This window comes from Rhinopithecus bieti, unplaced genomic scaffold (genome assembly GCF_001698545.2).
Source record: "Rhinopithecus bieti isolate Rb0 unplaced genomic scaffold, ASM169854v2 scaffold_11744, whole genome shotgun sequence".
NCBI lineage: Eukaryota > Metazoa > Chordata > Mammalia > Primates > Cercopithecidae > Rhinopithecus > Rhinopithecus bieti.
The window spans coordinates 761,429-775,295 of NW_016807094.1; the positions used below are offsets into that span (position 1 = coordinate 761,429).

The window sequence follows — 13,867 nt, forward strand, 5'->3', positions numbered from 1 at the left end:
AGGTGTAGATAAAGAATTATGAATTTCAGAGGTGTGAGAGAATGAAAAGAAGAGGCTCCAAGAAAGAGGGACCACTCAGTCAGTCTTGAAAACCCAACTATTCTGTTGATATAAATTTTGTCTGCCTGTCTCGTTGACTGCAGGCCCTTCAGAAGAGGCAATATCGTCACCTAATTAAAGCCTATGTAAACCATGGAATACTGTAAGTGGAATAAATAAGGAAGAGTAAAACTAATGAAAATTCACGAGGTTATTAAAACTTTATATACTTCCCATGGTTTCAACTTCAATCAACGATTACTGTATGATATTAGCATAATTCTGAAATAAAGTTTGCTGGGAAATGTCTGGTCAGATGAGTATGTGTAGGCCATAGAAGAGGGAAAGTTTTGGCCAGGCACAGTGGCTCACACTTGTAATCCCAGCACTTTGGGAGGCTGAGGTGGGTGGATCACGAGGTCAGGAGATCGAGACCATCCTGGCTAACATGGTGAAACCCCGTCTCTACTAAAATACAAAATATTAGCCGGGTGTGGTGGTGTGCGCCTATAGTTCCAGCTACTCAGGAGGTTGAGGCAGGGGAATTGCTTGAACCCAGGAGGCAGAGGTTGCAGTGAGCCAAGATCGTGCCACTACACTCCAGCCTGGGTGATAGAGTGAGACTCTGTCTCAAAAAAAAAAAAAAAAAAAAAAAAAGGAGAAGAGGGAAACGTTTCTTGAGCATGAACTTTGCCTGGAGGAGTTATGAGGTTTGTTTAGAAACTGACAACCCAATTCCCAGCCTAGAACAGAGGGTAAGTGTGGTAATAGGAGATGAAACTGCAAGGTAGTTAGGTAGGAGCATGTTTGGCAGTGCTCTGAATGATTATGCATGAAATTTTCTTGTAAGGGAGTTTGCCATATGATGTATCTGGCTGCTGTGTACAGGTTGGGTTGTGAGGAGTCCTAGAAGCTGGATGAAACAGAAGGAAGATCAATTAGTAGGTGAGAGACAATAAGGACTGAGATAAGTGGACGTGAGTGAGGCAGAAGAGGGGTAGATTTTAGAGGCAAGGCTTAAATATGGAAGCTGAGTAGAGGTAGAGGAACAATGGAAAGAGAAGGAAGGAAACTAGTACTGATCACACACTATATTAGTCAGGGTTGTCCAGAGAAACAGAAACAGTAGGCTATATATAGATACACAGAAAGAGATTTATTATGAGGAATTAGCTCATGTGATTATGGAGGCTGAGAAGTCCCATAATCTGCTGTCTTCAAGGTGGAGGCCCAGGAAAGCCAGTGGTATAGTTCTAATCCAAACCCAAAGGACTGAGAATCAGGAAGGCTGATGGTGTGAGTCCCGGTTTGAGACTGAAGCCTCAAGAACTGGGAGCATTGATGTTAGAGGGCAGGAGAAGATGGATGTCCCAGCTCAGCTCCATTCTCATTGGCAGTGCAGGACTGAGTGTAAGAGAAACAGTGACGGCTCTGGAGAGGGTTTGTGGAACTAGCCCGAGTTCCATTTTGAGTTGTCTGTATCTGTCTTTGCTCAGCATAGCTTACTACTGATCTGGCCTATTCTCCAGACCCTCTCCTGCTTCTCCCTTAAGGGTCAGTAAGAGAAATAATTTGCCTTTCTTCTGCCTTTTGGTTCTATTTGACTACCCACATTGGAGGACACCTGCCCACACTGGTGAGAGTGATCTTTACTCACTCTTCTGATTCAAATGCTGATCTCTTTTAGAAACACCTTCACAGACATACCCAGAAATAATGTTTTACCAGCTGTCTGGGCATCCCTTGGCCCAGTCAAGTTGATACATTAAATTAACCATTACAAACACCTACTATGGGTCTGAAGATTTTCAGCCTGAGAAAATGAAACAACAACGAGTCTCCATTGGAGAGACCTGGAGAAGAATGACTAGATATGGGGGAGATGTCAAAGAGCTGGGTAAATAAAGATGATAATTAGAGCTATAGGAATTGTTAAGACTGTCCAATGGAGACTAGCAGGGTATAGAAGAACCTTGAGGAGCAGTGATAGAAACCGTAGAGTTGACCTGGGGCTCTCCAAAGTCCTTGATGTGAGGTTCAGCCTTGCTTTTGCCAGATCTTGAGGACAGAGATGACATCTGTTTATAAGCAGTTTGAGAGGGAAGTGGAGAAGCACCTTAAATGACATAGAAGTCAAAAGAAGTTGGAGCTTTAATGAAAGAGTTATCAGTAGCATCCAGGGCAAGGACGGTGAGAACCAGACAAACCTACTGTTAAAGCAACGGGGAGACTCCTGGTGACTAAAAAGAGAACAGGGTCTGTGGGATACTGAGGGAAGAAGCTGTATTTCCATGTTTTTTCATGTCTGTCTCAAATCACCAACGTGATAGTGAGCGTAATGTAAAAGTTCAACACAACACATTTGTACTCAGCTGACTTTGCTTTATCTTCTGTGTACTGTCAAAAGGTCTTAGCATCTGCCCTCTCCCCTGATCTGCAGAGCAGGATACATATATAGGTTTTCATTCCATCTCTGAGTGGGCCCTGGATCCAACTTTCTCAGGAAGACTAGCACCATTAAATTACATCGTCCTGGATTGTGTCATGCTCTTGTCTATTCTAGACTGAGTTGATAGTCTAGAGTAGTCAAAAACATAGCATAGATCTCGTGGGAGCTGAATTATGAGAACACATGGACACAGAGAGGGGAACAACACACACCGGGGCCTTTTGAAGGGCAGAAGGTGGGAGGAGGGAGAGGATAAGGAAAAATGACTAATGGGTACTAGGCTTAATACCTGGGTGATGAAATAATCTGTAGAACAAACTCTCATGACACAAGTTTATCTATGTAACAAATCTGCCCTTGTATCCCTGAATTTAAAATAAAAGTTAAAAAAACACATAGCATCGATGAACTTTATATTTTTCTGACTTGGCTTGGTCCCTGAAGACTCCAAGACTCCATTCCCTTTGGGAGTCCAGGACTGAGTGTAAGAGAAACAATGGTGGCTCTGGAGAGGGTTTGTAGAACTAGCTCCTGAGTTCTGTTCTGAGGTGTTTGTATCTGTTTTTGCTCAGCCTAGCTTACTGCTGACCTGGCTCATTCTTCAGCTGCTCTCCTGCTTGTCCCTTATTAGAAGCCCCGTTGAACAGGGCCAAACCTGTTGGCTTAGCTCCTGAATTACCCCTTCAATTTCTCCTCTCAATGTGCTGAGGCTGGAGGATTGATAAATTGGCAACAGTTGCCTTTATGGAACAGTTTGTGGAAGCCCTATCTTCTGCTCTTCTAGGAAACTCTAACGGACTGGCCCAAAACCATGGGCTGGGGTTGGTATTGGACAATGTTTCTGTTTTTCTAATTCCCCTCTGGGATCCCTCTTTGGCAAGAAGTCCCTCTTCTTGCTCTGTGTGCATGCAGTGATACAGCTCCTGGCCTCTCCTTCTCATTTGTACACATTAAAACATAATTAATTTTCAAGTAGCCCAGTGTTACTTTGTATTTCTAAAAGAATGCATTTTACATTTCTCATGGTGAGAATTTCAAGCACCAGAGCCTGGACATTGGAGAAGATAGCTTTGGGAAGAAGGAGGAAGGCCTCCTAATGCCTTTGAAGTTCCACAACAAGGAAGGTGGCCTCAGCAGAAGACCTGTCCTATGTCCACTCCATGGTTAAGCATTGCTGGTAGGTTTTCGTGTACTCTCTTCTACGGAAATAGCCTGGGCTTCCATAATAAATAGCATCCTTAAACCTCAACTGCAATTTGCTCACATCTTAAGACCAGAAGCCTCAACCACAGCATCTGCCGCAATTACATGGGCATGTATAAAACCTTTCGGTTTGTTAGGATTTGATTTGCTCATCGTGTTTAATGAAGGGCCATTGAACAGAGACAATAGCATCACCCACGTAAAGGTAAGGACTCGCAGTACACAGCAAGTGGAGTAAGTAAAAAGCAATTGCCTTCCAGAATTTGTGAGAAGCTAATTGAAACTTGGCTGTTTTCTCAAGAGACCCAAGTTCTTCCAACTATTAGTATACAATGGCCAAGTAGCTGTGCAGAAATCATGGTTACTTCTACTTAAGATGTGGGAATAGTTGTGTTTTCCAAACTCTGACCTCCACTTTTAAAGACACAAGGATACTTATCTCTGGATTATTCCACTGTGACTGAGGTAGAAGCTATAGCAATGGTTATAGAGATCCCCATGGACATATTTACTAGTCTGTGACACATTATTCCTTTCCTTTTCTTTAAAAAGTGCCGTTGTCAGATTTTTCTCTTTTGAAGCTTGGGGCATAGAAGAAGGAGAGAAGAACACAAGATAATTAGAGAAAAGCTAATGAATTCATCTATTTGCTTTATATTATTCGATCTCATCCAATAGGACTTTAATCGGCCTGGTACTGATTTTAAACGAATATGCTCATGCCACATCTCACTGATAGTAGAATCATTTTAAAGGTACAGATTCAGACGAGGCATGGTGGCTCACTCCTGTAATCCCAACACTTTGGGAGGCCGAGGCGGGTGGATCACCTGAGATCAGGAGATTGAGACCAGCCTGGGCAACATTGGGAAACCTGTCTCTACTAAAAATACAAAAATTAGCCAGACACATTACAGGTGGTGCGTGCCTGTAATCCCAGCTACTAGGGAGGGTGAGATAGGAGAATCGCTTGAACCTGGGAGGTGGAGATTGCAGTGAGCCGAGATTGCACCACTGCACTGTAGCCTGGGCAATAGAGCAGCAGAGTGAGACTCTGTCTCAAAAAAAAAAAAAAAAAAAAAAAAAAAAAAAAAAAAAAAAAAAAAAAAAAAAACACATAAAATAAAATAAAATAAAAAAGTAGAGATTCGGGCAGGAGGGGCAGAAAGTTGTGGATTGTGATTGTAGAGGAGGATATCAGTACCTTCAATGCATTCACCCTGGAAGACCACATGTTTGCCCCAAAGCTGCTGTCCTTTATAAAAGCATATTTGAAGCCTCTCCTTGGAAATGACTTCCAGAGTCACCCAAGAAAATGCACATTATTATTTTGCAGTCACAACGTGTTTCTGACCCATTAAAGATGCTATGCAGCTTGGTTATTCACCCTATGCACTAGGTGTGGTTTCAAATGACATCTGGCTGGTTCCAAAAATAAACACACCCTTAAAAGATGAAGATTGGCCTTCAATGAGGATAACCAAAAGAATGTGTCCCAGGCTGTGAGGGCAAGTTTGAAGGAAGGGTGATGTGAGAAATGGCAGATCTCCTGTAGGAAAAGAATTCTTGTATGGCAAGACTTAATATGTAGCTTCCAAAAGGAACAACTTGGAGTAGTATCTTTCAGAATTTGAGCACTGATAGATTAAACATAAAATCCTCGTATTTCCTAGCTCCATCTGGAACACATGAGAGCAGAGCATCTGCTTGCCAAAATGTGCCAATGGTCATAAAATGCCACTTCACGCACATGACATAGTGGTGGCTTTGCAGGGCCATTTACTTTGGAGAACTAGGCTTGGATATTTCTCCATCAGATCAACCAAGGGTTTCCTTTTTTTTTTTTCAAGCTTCTAGTGGGTACAATGCATTTTCACTTAGTAAACTTCCTTCCATCAGCATAGAAGTGACTTTTGGTTCTTTAATAAATAAAAAACAGGCTTGTTATTTTGTGGCCCATTCTAATTTAGGATATTGTCAGCACTGATTGAGTTCAGTGGAGCTCAGTCTGTATTTCTGCATTATTGCATCTCAGTACTGAAAAGACTGGAAGAGAGAGACACGTAATATGACAGAGAGAGTGTGGACATTGGAATTACAGAGATCTGTTTTGAATCCGGGCTCCATCACGTAGGAGCTCCGTGACCTTGGGAGACCTCTCAGAGGCTTCGTGTCCTTATCTACAAACCCTTGCAGCATTTTGAGAGGACTGAAGGAGCTGGTGCATATGAGGCGTCTGGCACAGTGCCTGGTGCACAGTGGAGACTCAGCAAGCAGGACCAATCACCAGTGACAGAGTCACACTGTGCATGGGCATGCAGCACAGTGCTTCATGCAGAGTAGGTGCTCCCAAAATTTTAGTTTTCTTAATGTTCTTGTGAACACTGAATACTAGTAGAAACAGAGGTGAGTGGCTTCCTGCAGCCCCATAGGAAGAGAGTAGAGTTGCCTCCATCTGTCTGGATGGAACTGCAAAGGGACCCTGAGCCAATGGCCTTATAAGTCGGCTTCCAGGATTCCCTATCACATAGTCTAGTTTCTAGATGGGTTTCCTCACATGGCTTTTCTCACAGAGTCTTAATTGAATATGAACTGCATGAGACACAAGACTTTCCTCATTTAGGAGAAAGAGGCACAGACGTGCCCCCTACTCTGGGGACAGGGCCCAGCTGTCACTCTAGCTCAATGTCCCATGGATGAGCGCTGCTGCGGGCAAGGTTGGTCACTTTGAAGCCAAACCATGAAGCTCTTACTTAACCAATCAGCATGTTTTGTGAGGAGTCCTGACTTAGCAAGAAGCCAGAGTAAAACATTTTATGAGGTATAGGACTCAGGTGAAGTGGCTAAATAACAAACGGAAAAATCAGCAAAGGAGGTAAAAAGGGGGAATGCTTGACACGGTTGCCACACCCACTGCTGACAGAATATAAAGCCCTGGAGAGGACCAGGGCTTATCCCAGGGAAAAGGAATCAGGTTTTGAAACTGACTTCCAGAGCTCCACTGCCTCCCTGCACCATGCCCTACAACTTCTGCCTGCCCAGCCTGAGCTGCCGCACCAGCTGCTCCTCCCGGCCCTGCGTGCCCCCCAGCTGCCACGGCCGCACCCTACCCGGGGCCTGCAACATCCCTGCCAATGTGAGCAACTGCAACTGGTTCTGCGAGGGCTCCTTCAATGGCAGCGAGAAGGAGACCATGCAGTTCCTGAACGACCGTCTGGCCAGCTACCTGGAGAAGGTGCGTCAGCTGGAGCGGGAAAATGCGGAGCTGGAGAACCTCATCCGGGAGCGGTCCCAGCAGCAGGAGCCCTTGCTGTGCCCCAGCTACCAGTCCTACTTCAAGACCATTGAGGAGCTTCAGCAGAAGGTGAGGAGGTGGGACCCACACTGCCAGCTTAATGAACTACTTCTCTGTATTTAACATACTAACCTGTGAACGGATCTAAGTCTGTTCGCAGTAACGCTGAGAATGGTAAAGACATAGATTCACTGGCTTAGGTATGACATCAAGTAGTCTTAGAAAATCTGTTGTAGAACCACAAGGGAAGGATGCAGGCTGGTGTTAGAGTGAAGCATTAGACCAAAATCCATCATAACAATCTTATATGGCTTCTTACTCCAAACCAGAATATCTGATTTTTTGGTTTGATTATGATATCCTGGTTTTGTTTTCAGAGCATTATAGCATTTTAAAAAAGTATGCACCTGATTTATTTTCTATGCTAAGAATTTCCTAAGTAAATCTCCAAATATTTAAAGCCTTTCAAAGCTGCAGCAAAAGATAGCGTTTATGGCAACACAAGAGAGTCGTTGACTCCAGCAGTATCTACAGACATATGGACCATCCTCTAGAGCAGCCATGTATACAGATGACAATATGGGGCCATCCATTCTGGAGGAGAAGTGGATATAAGTAAAGAGTCCACAGAGAATTGGGACTGAATACCTGGTGTAGGTTAGGGAGGGATCCTAGAAGAGGCAATATCTGAGTAGGGTTTGAAGGATGAGTGGGAGTTTATATCCAATTGTACAAGCCCTTGATTCTTGGAGGGAATTGACTGTCCACTGTTCTGTAGATCTGGAAAAGTAGATGCCAGGAAAGGGTTGTGCTATTTGAATATCATTCATTTATTTACCCAGAGTTGGAGAGTATTAGGCACAGTGCTGGGATGGGGGATAATATACTGAGTAAGATGGTCTCTTTCCTTCAGGAGCTCACAGTCTAACAGGGCAGATAGATGTGGAAACAAAATGATCACACAAAGGTCATAAGAAGTGTTATCGATTAAGTATGTGGGCTACACAAGGAGTCCTGCTAGTGGGTGAGGGCATTCTGGGTAGAGCAAGAAGCTTTTTGCAAAGGCATGAACAAGGGCAATATGAGGGGAGAGTGGAGAGAAGTCAGCAGGCCGAACAAAGTTGGTGTGTGTGTGGGATAACCAACTTGTTCTGGCTTGCCTGGGACTTTTCCCATTTTAGCATCCCAGGAACCCCTCAGTCCTGAGTAAACTGGGATGATTGGTCACCCCACCCTTGGGTGACCCTTGGATGCCCAGTAACCTCAATTATTGCAGGAAGTCAGAAGCAGATAAGAATAGAATTCATAATGAATTCACATTGGTTGTCCTGGTTTTGAAATGGTCAGTTTTATGATCAAATCCTCCTTTTATCCCAGAGCTGAAAATCTGGAAGCACTCAAAGCTATTTGGGAGGAATGTGGCTGAAAGAAAATAGCATTTCACTTTAAGGCACAAGGCATTTCTGGTATAATCCATTTCATGATTAATCCTATCCCCAGATCCTATGCAGCAAGTCTGAGAATGCCAGGCTGGTGGTGCAGATCGACAATGCCAAGCTGGCTGCAGATGACTTCAGAACCAAGTAAGATTTTCCTAACCATCAGAGCAGTCTCATAATGGACAGGCTGAATTGCAAAGTGATGAGCTCCCTATCCTGGAAGTGTGGAAGCAGAAATTTCTGGATGATATTGGGAGGATTCCTGTATTGGGTTAAGATTAGGCTAAATGTCAAAGCCTCTTCAATAGGTGCTCAGATTCTATGTTTTAAGTTTTTTTTTTTTTTTTTTTTTTTTTGAGGTGGAGTCTCCCTCTCTCATCCAGGCTGGAGTGCAGTGATGCGATCTTGGCTCACTGCAACCTCCGTGTCCCGGGTTCAAGCGATTCTCCTGCCTCAGCCTTCCTAGTAGCTGGGATTACAGGCATGTGCCACCAGGCCCAGACAATTTTTGTATTTTTAGTGGAGATGGGGTTTTACCATGTTAGCCAGGCTGGTCTTGTACTCCTGACCTCTAGTGATCCACCCACCTCAGCCTCCCAAAGCGCTGGGATTACAGGCATGAGCCGCTGTGCGCAGCCCTGTGCTTTAAGTTTGATTGTAAGACAACATCCGTTCTTATTCCTTTTCAACCCAATGTCTGGACTAAGTTTAAAAGTGATTTTCACATTGATCTCTTTGTATACGTTAGTCACTGTCAACCCACCAAAAGAAGTTATTAAACCACAAAACAGGAGGCAAAATCCATTTCCTTTCAGAGAATCAATCAATACTTTTAGGTACGACCATTATTACAATCATGAGAATCCTTTGCATTTTCCTGGAATCTTACAGTTTACAATATAATTTTACCTATATCATCTTCAGTCCAACCCTGTGAGGTGTTAGTTTTGTCTTCATTTTACAGTTGAGGAAATCAAGGCTCAGAGAGATTAAAGTATCTATCTACAGTCATTCAATGACAAGACTGGCTCTAACTGACTCTGAATTCAGTGTTTCTTCCACAACACTAAATTGCTTCTTGGCGAGGCTGGAAAGGATGGCAGGACAACGTGGAGCAGGCTTACGAAGGGCGCTGATTCACTTGAGATGGCAAAAACAGCAGGGCTTAGTTGATAGCAACCTGTAAATGAGATTTTTAGAACAAACGTAGTTCATGTTAGACTAAACTATCCACAGGCGTCCCACCAATACCTTTTATGTGTGTCTCAGTGACAAAATAGACTTTCTCACTCAGTACAGGAGTATTTTCTCCCTTAATTTTTTAAAATTCAAAATATTTCAAAATATAATAAAATTGACTAAGTCAGCCAAGTAAAGCTTGAGAAACAAAGACTTTTTTTTTTTTTTTTTTGACCTCTTTTGACCTCTGGCTGTGTGTGCAGGTACCAGACGGAGCTGTCCCTGCGGCAGCTGGTGGAGTCTGACATCAACAGCCTGCGCAGGATTCTGGATGAGCTGACCCTGTGCAGGTCTGACCTGGAGGCCCAGGTGGAGTCCCTGAAGGAGGAGTTGCTGTCCCTCAAGCAGAACCATGAGCAGGTAAGAGTCCTAGCCCCCAATATCCCAATACTGAGAGCTCTGTGATCCCCCTGAATAGGATAAGGTAGGTCTTGATTTGCTAAGCACCCTAGACCTAACAACATTTTGCTGGTTGCTCAAAACGTACTTTGAGACTTGTTGGGGAATGAGTGACAGCTTCCCTTTTTTACATAAAGGAGTGTGGTAAGCTGACCTATTGCCCCTTGGGACCCAGACATGTATGGCTGAAAGATCACACAAATATCTTTAAACTACTGTCTACTGTTTGATGCTATCTATCAGCTTCTGAAGAGGTGCCATGTTAAAGATCGAGACTGGAAGGAGATAGAAAATATTCTTATACTCTGTTTCATCTAGATAACTAGAACTCAAGCTGGATGAACGGATGGATGGATGGATGAATGGATGGATGGATGAACTGAGCGATGGGAAAAACGGAAGAAATGAAATAATTCAAATAATGGTTGATTCAGATCTCATGGCTGAATGCAATACAGGAAATCAGATGCATGTCTCAAACATTAGATGTTTTGATGATGAAAACGTGTCATACTCTAGTAGTATCCCATGAAATAAATAGGAGGAACGAAACCTGGTTTCTCTATATTTAAGTAGCAACAATTGTAAGCCAATTATCATGCCAGGCTCATCACTGAGCAAAGGGGAAATAAGAAAGAAATGATAGAATCTTGGATTGGGTAGAAATATTAGCAATCATTTAATGAAGCAGCCTTATCATACAGATGAGGGAAGGGATTCAGAGAAGAGGCCAGAATCTCCAGAGGTGGCAGCTGGGCTTCAACTCATGTTTCCTAAGTTGCAATGCAATCCTCTTCCCATTATATTGAACTGCCTCAAAGAGGTTATTGATAGACTTCTCTCTGTGGGTTTATTTCTTCCCTTTTCTTCATTAGGAAGTCAACACCTTGCGCTGCCAGCTTGGAGACCGCCTCAACGTAGAGGTGGACGCTGCCCCTGCTGTGGACCTGAACCAGGTCCTGAATGAGACCAGGAGTCAGTATGAGGCCCTGGTGGAAACCAATCGCAGGGAAGTGGAGCAATGGTTCGCCACGCAGGTGGGCATCTAAGCACGTGGCCACTCAGGACCCGAGGTGCCCCAGGGCCCTGGAGGCAGGGTCTGATCCTTTCTCCCCTTGGGTGTTTCAGACCGAGGAGCTGAACAAGCAGGTGGTATCCAGCGCAGAGCAGCTGCAGTCCTACCAGGCGGAGATCATTGAGCTGAGACGCACGGTCAACGCCCTGGAGATTGAGCTGCAGGCCCAGCACAACCTGGTGTGTATTGTTCTGACCTGCTGGTGAGCAATGGGAAATTGGGAGGCAGAGTCCTGGGGATGCCCTTGGGGACACACACTCTCCTTAGCTCCTTGGAACTTGTGAGTATTTTTGGAACCCCATGGAGGAACCCTATAAGGAGCAGCTCTCTGACATTCCTGATCTTCCCCACCACAGCGAAACTCTCTGGAAAACACACTGACGGAGAGCGAGGCCCGCTACAGCTCCCAGCTGTCCCAGGTACAGAGCCTGATCACCAACGTGGAGTCGCAGCTGGCGGAGATCCGCTGTGACCTGGAGCGGCAGAACCAGGAGTACCAGGTGCTGCTGGATGTCCGTGCCCGGCTGGAGTGTGAGATCAACACGTACCGGAGCCTCTTGGAGAGCGAGGACTGCAAGTGAGTACCTGGTGGGCGGCACCCCTGCAAGGCACAGTTACTATTCTACTGTAGGATAAAACAGGGACTTTGAAGATCAAGTTTCAGATGCCAACCTGTCTGTAGAGGCCAGAGTTTTGTATTACAGCTGTGGGAAGTATAGGATATTTAGCGCTAACATTACCCGGGCTAATTATATTTTCTTTTACAAAAGATAGACATGGGACTTGACTGCTTCCTCCAGCAGAGATTTTTTGGATGCTTATGGGCAAATAAATATTTCTATCTTCAGGACTGTCTTGTCACCACAAAAAGGAAAACAAAACTGTAACAATGATCACTTTCTCTGATTTAAATGGAACTTTCAAATCCTCCATTTCATTAATTCTTGTTAGAATCATCTGAGGCAGGCAGAGTGGGACTCATTATCACCATCTTATAGATGAGCATTTGAGTGTCAATAGGGATGATGATTAATCACTAACAGAATATGGCAATTGCCAGCGAACATAATATTTTTATGAACACAATCTTGTGGAATTTTCATAATCCTGTGTGGTTGGTACTACCAGTCCTACCTTACAGGTGGGAAAGCTGAGGCTTAGAGGAGGAAGTGACTTTCTTGTGTGTCCAGGGTCATAGAAGGAAGGCTGGCATTCCACCTTACATGTTGTTTGCTCATTTCTGCCATTGTATCAGAACTCTGTAGAAGAAGGGATCCAAACAAGGCATGGCTTCCTAGGACATCAGAGAACGATTTCTGCTTGTTTCTATGTCTCTTTGGGTTGAGCCTCCCTTGTTTGAATCACCCTTCTCATGCTGACAGTATAATGCTTCTGCATCCCAGGCTGCCCTCCAACCCCTGCGCCACCACCAATGCCTATGAAAAGTCCATTGGATCCTGCGTCACCAATGCTTGTGGTCCTCGTTCCCGCTGTGGGCCCTGCAACACCTTTGGGTGCTAGATACTCTGGGGCCAGCAGGAGTATAGCATGAAGACAGAACTACCATCGATGGGCCAGTTCCACATCTCTGACAACCGTCAGCCAGCAGACCCCACCCCGAGGCATCACCACAAATTATGGTGTGGAAGGAGAACAAATGCTCAGCGTTTGGGTCTGACTCTGAACCTAGGCCCACTTGATCCTCCTCACCCCAAGCCCTTCTCCTGTACTCAGTTTGCGTTCTGATGGTCAGAGGTTGGAGCTGTGGCAGTGGCATACGAGGTGTTTTGTTCTCTCTGCTGCTTCTACCTTTATTGCAGTTCCCCAAATCGCCTAATAAACTTTCCTCTTGCAAAGCAGACATGATTCTCATTTGTATTCATTATTTTCAAAGTGTTGACTCTCTGTGTACTTCTTATAAAGCCACTTGAAAGCAGAAGGTGGACTTTATAGGTTAATCATCTCCTAAAAGGTCTTCATCACCTTCATTAACATTCATTAAGCACAGTGAGTCCCAGCATCCACTTAGGCCAGCATAAAACAAGTGGGATCACTAGGACAAGAGGCCTCATCTGAATATGATAAACATATTTCTCATGGGACCTTACTCAGTAAAATGCAACGGATAGCATCTCTAGACAGTTCCACTCTTTCTTTTAAGTCCCTACCAGAGGATGACAGAAGTTAATATTTACTGAACACCTACCAAATACCAGGAATTGTGCTACTAATTTTTTCTCTTCCTCACAGTGAGGAAGGATCAATGGCAGGACTGAACCCAGAATTCACTCTCTGCTTGTCAGTTACACATAAGGTGTAACTATGAGAGGATAAAACTGATTTCAAACAAGCACCCAGAGCTTATACATCCTCCTGGGGAGACACAATGCTGTTAGTGCTCAAAGCATCTTTGAAACTCTCCTTTGTGAAATACTGAATAACTCAATACTAAAAAGCACCACCTTGCCATCTTCCATATTTGAGCAATACCCAACCTATTTTGAAAGTGTTTCTTTTCTCACTTGAATTGTTTAACCATGGGAACTACATATGAATTTTGGGACCCTCCCCCTCAAACTTATTTAGAATCAAATTAGGATATTACAAGTCAGGCGTCTGCAAATGCTAACAGTGACCACTTTCCTGATGCCTGGCTCCTACTGGTGCCTAACTGATGTCTAACCAAGGTTAATGGTTCCCATCACTGTGCATGCTGTGGTTTGTGCCAA

The 13,867-nt window shown here is 44.2% G+C and overlaps 1 protein-coding gene across 1 annotated transcript; it reads left to right on the top strand.

Moving 5' to 3' along the window:
* The first annotated feature begins 6,663 nt into the window (after positions 1-6,663).
* LOC108534685 (keratin, type I cuticular Ha3-II) lies at positions 6,664-13,001 on the top strand. Its single transcript, XM_017880158.1, has 7 exons — positions 6,664-7,055; positions 8,487-8,569; positions 9,868-10,024; positions 10,939-11,100; positions 11,192-11,317; positions 11,495-11,715; positions 12,542-13,001. Exons 1-7 carry the CDS (start codon positions 6,708-6,710, stop codon positions 12,657-12,659), a joined length of 1,215 nt encoding a protein of 404 aa, XP_017735647.1. The 5' UTR covers positions 6,664-6,707; the 3' UTR covers positions 12,660-13,001.
* Positions 13,002-13,867: the final 866 nt, after the last annotated feature.

Bases quoted from the DNA above. Each gene is read 5' to 3' on its own strand.
- LOC108534685 (XM_017880158.1), top strand. From the start codon at position 6,708: ATGCCCTACAACTTCTGCCTGCCCAGCCTGAGCTGCCGCACCAGCTGC. The intron at 7,056-8,486 runs GTGAGGAGGTGG...TCCTATCCCCAG, and splicing joins TTGAGGAGCTTCAGCAGAAG to ATCCTATGCAGCAAGTCTGA. The intron at 10,025-10,938 runs GTAAGAGTCCTA...TTTCTTCATTAG, and splicing joins TCAAGCAGAACCATGAGCAG to GAAGTCAACACCTTGCGCTG.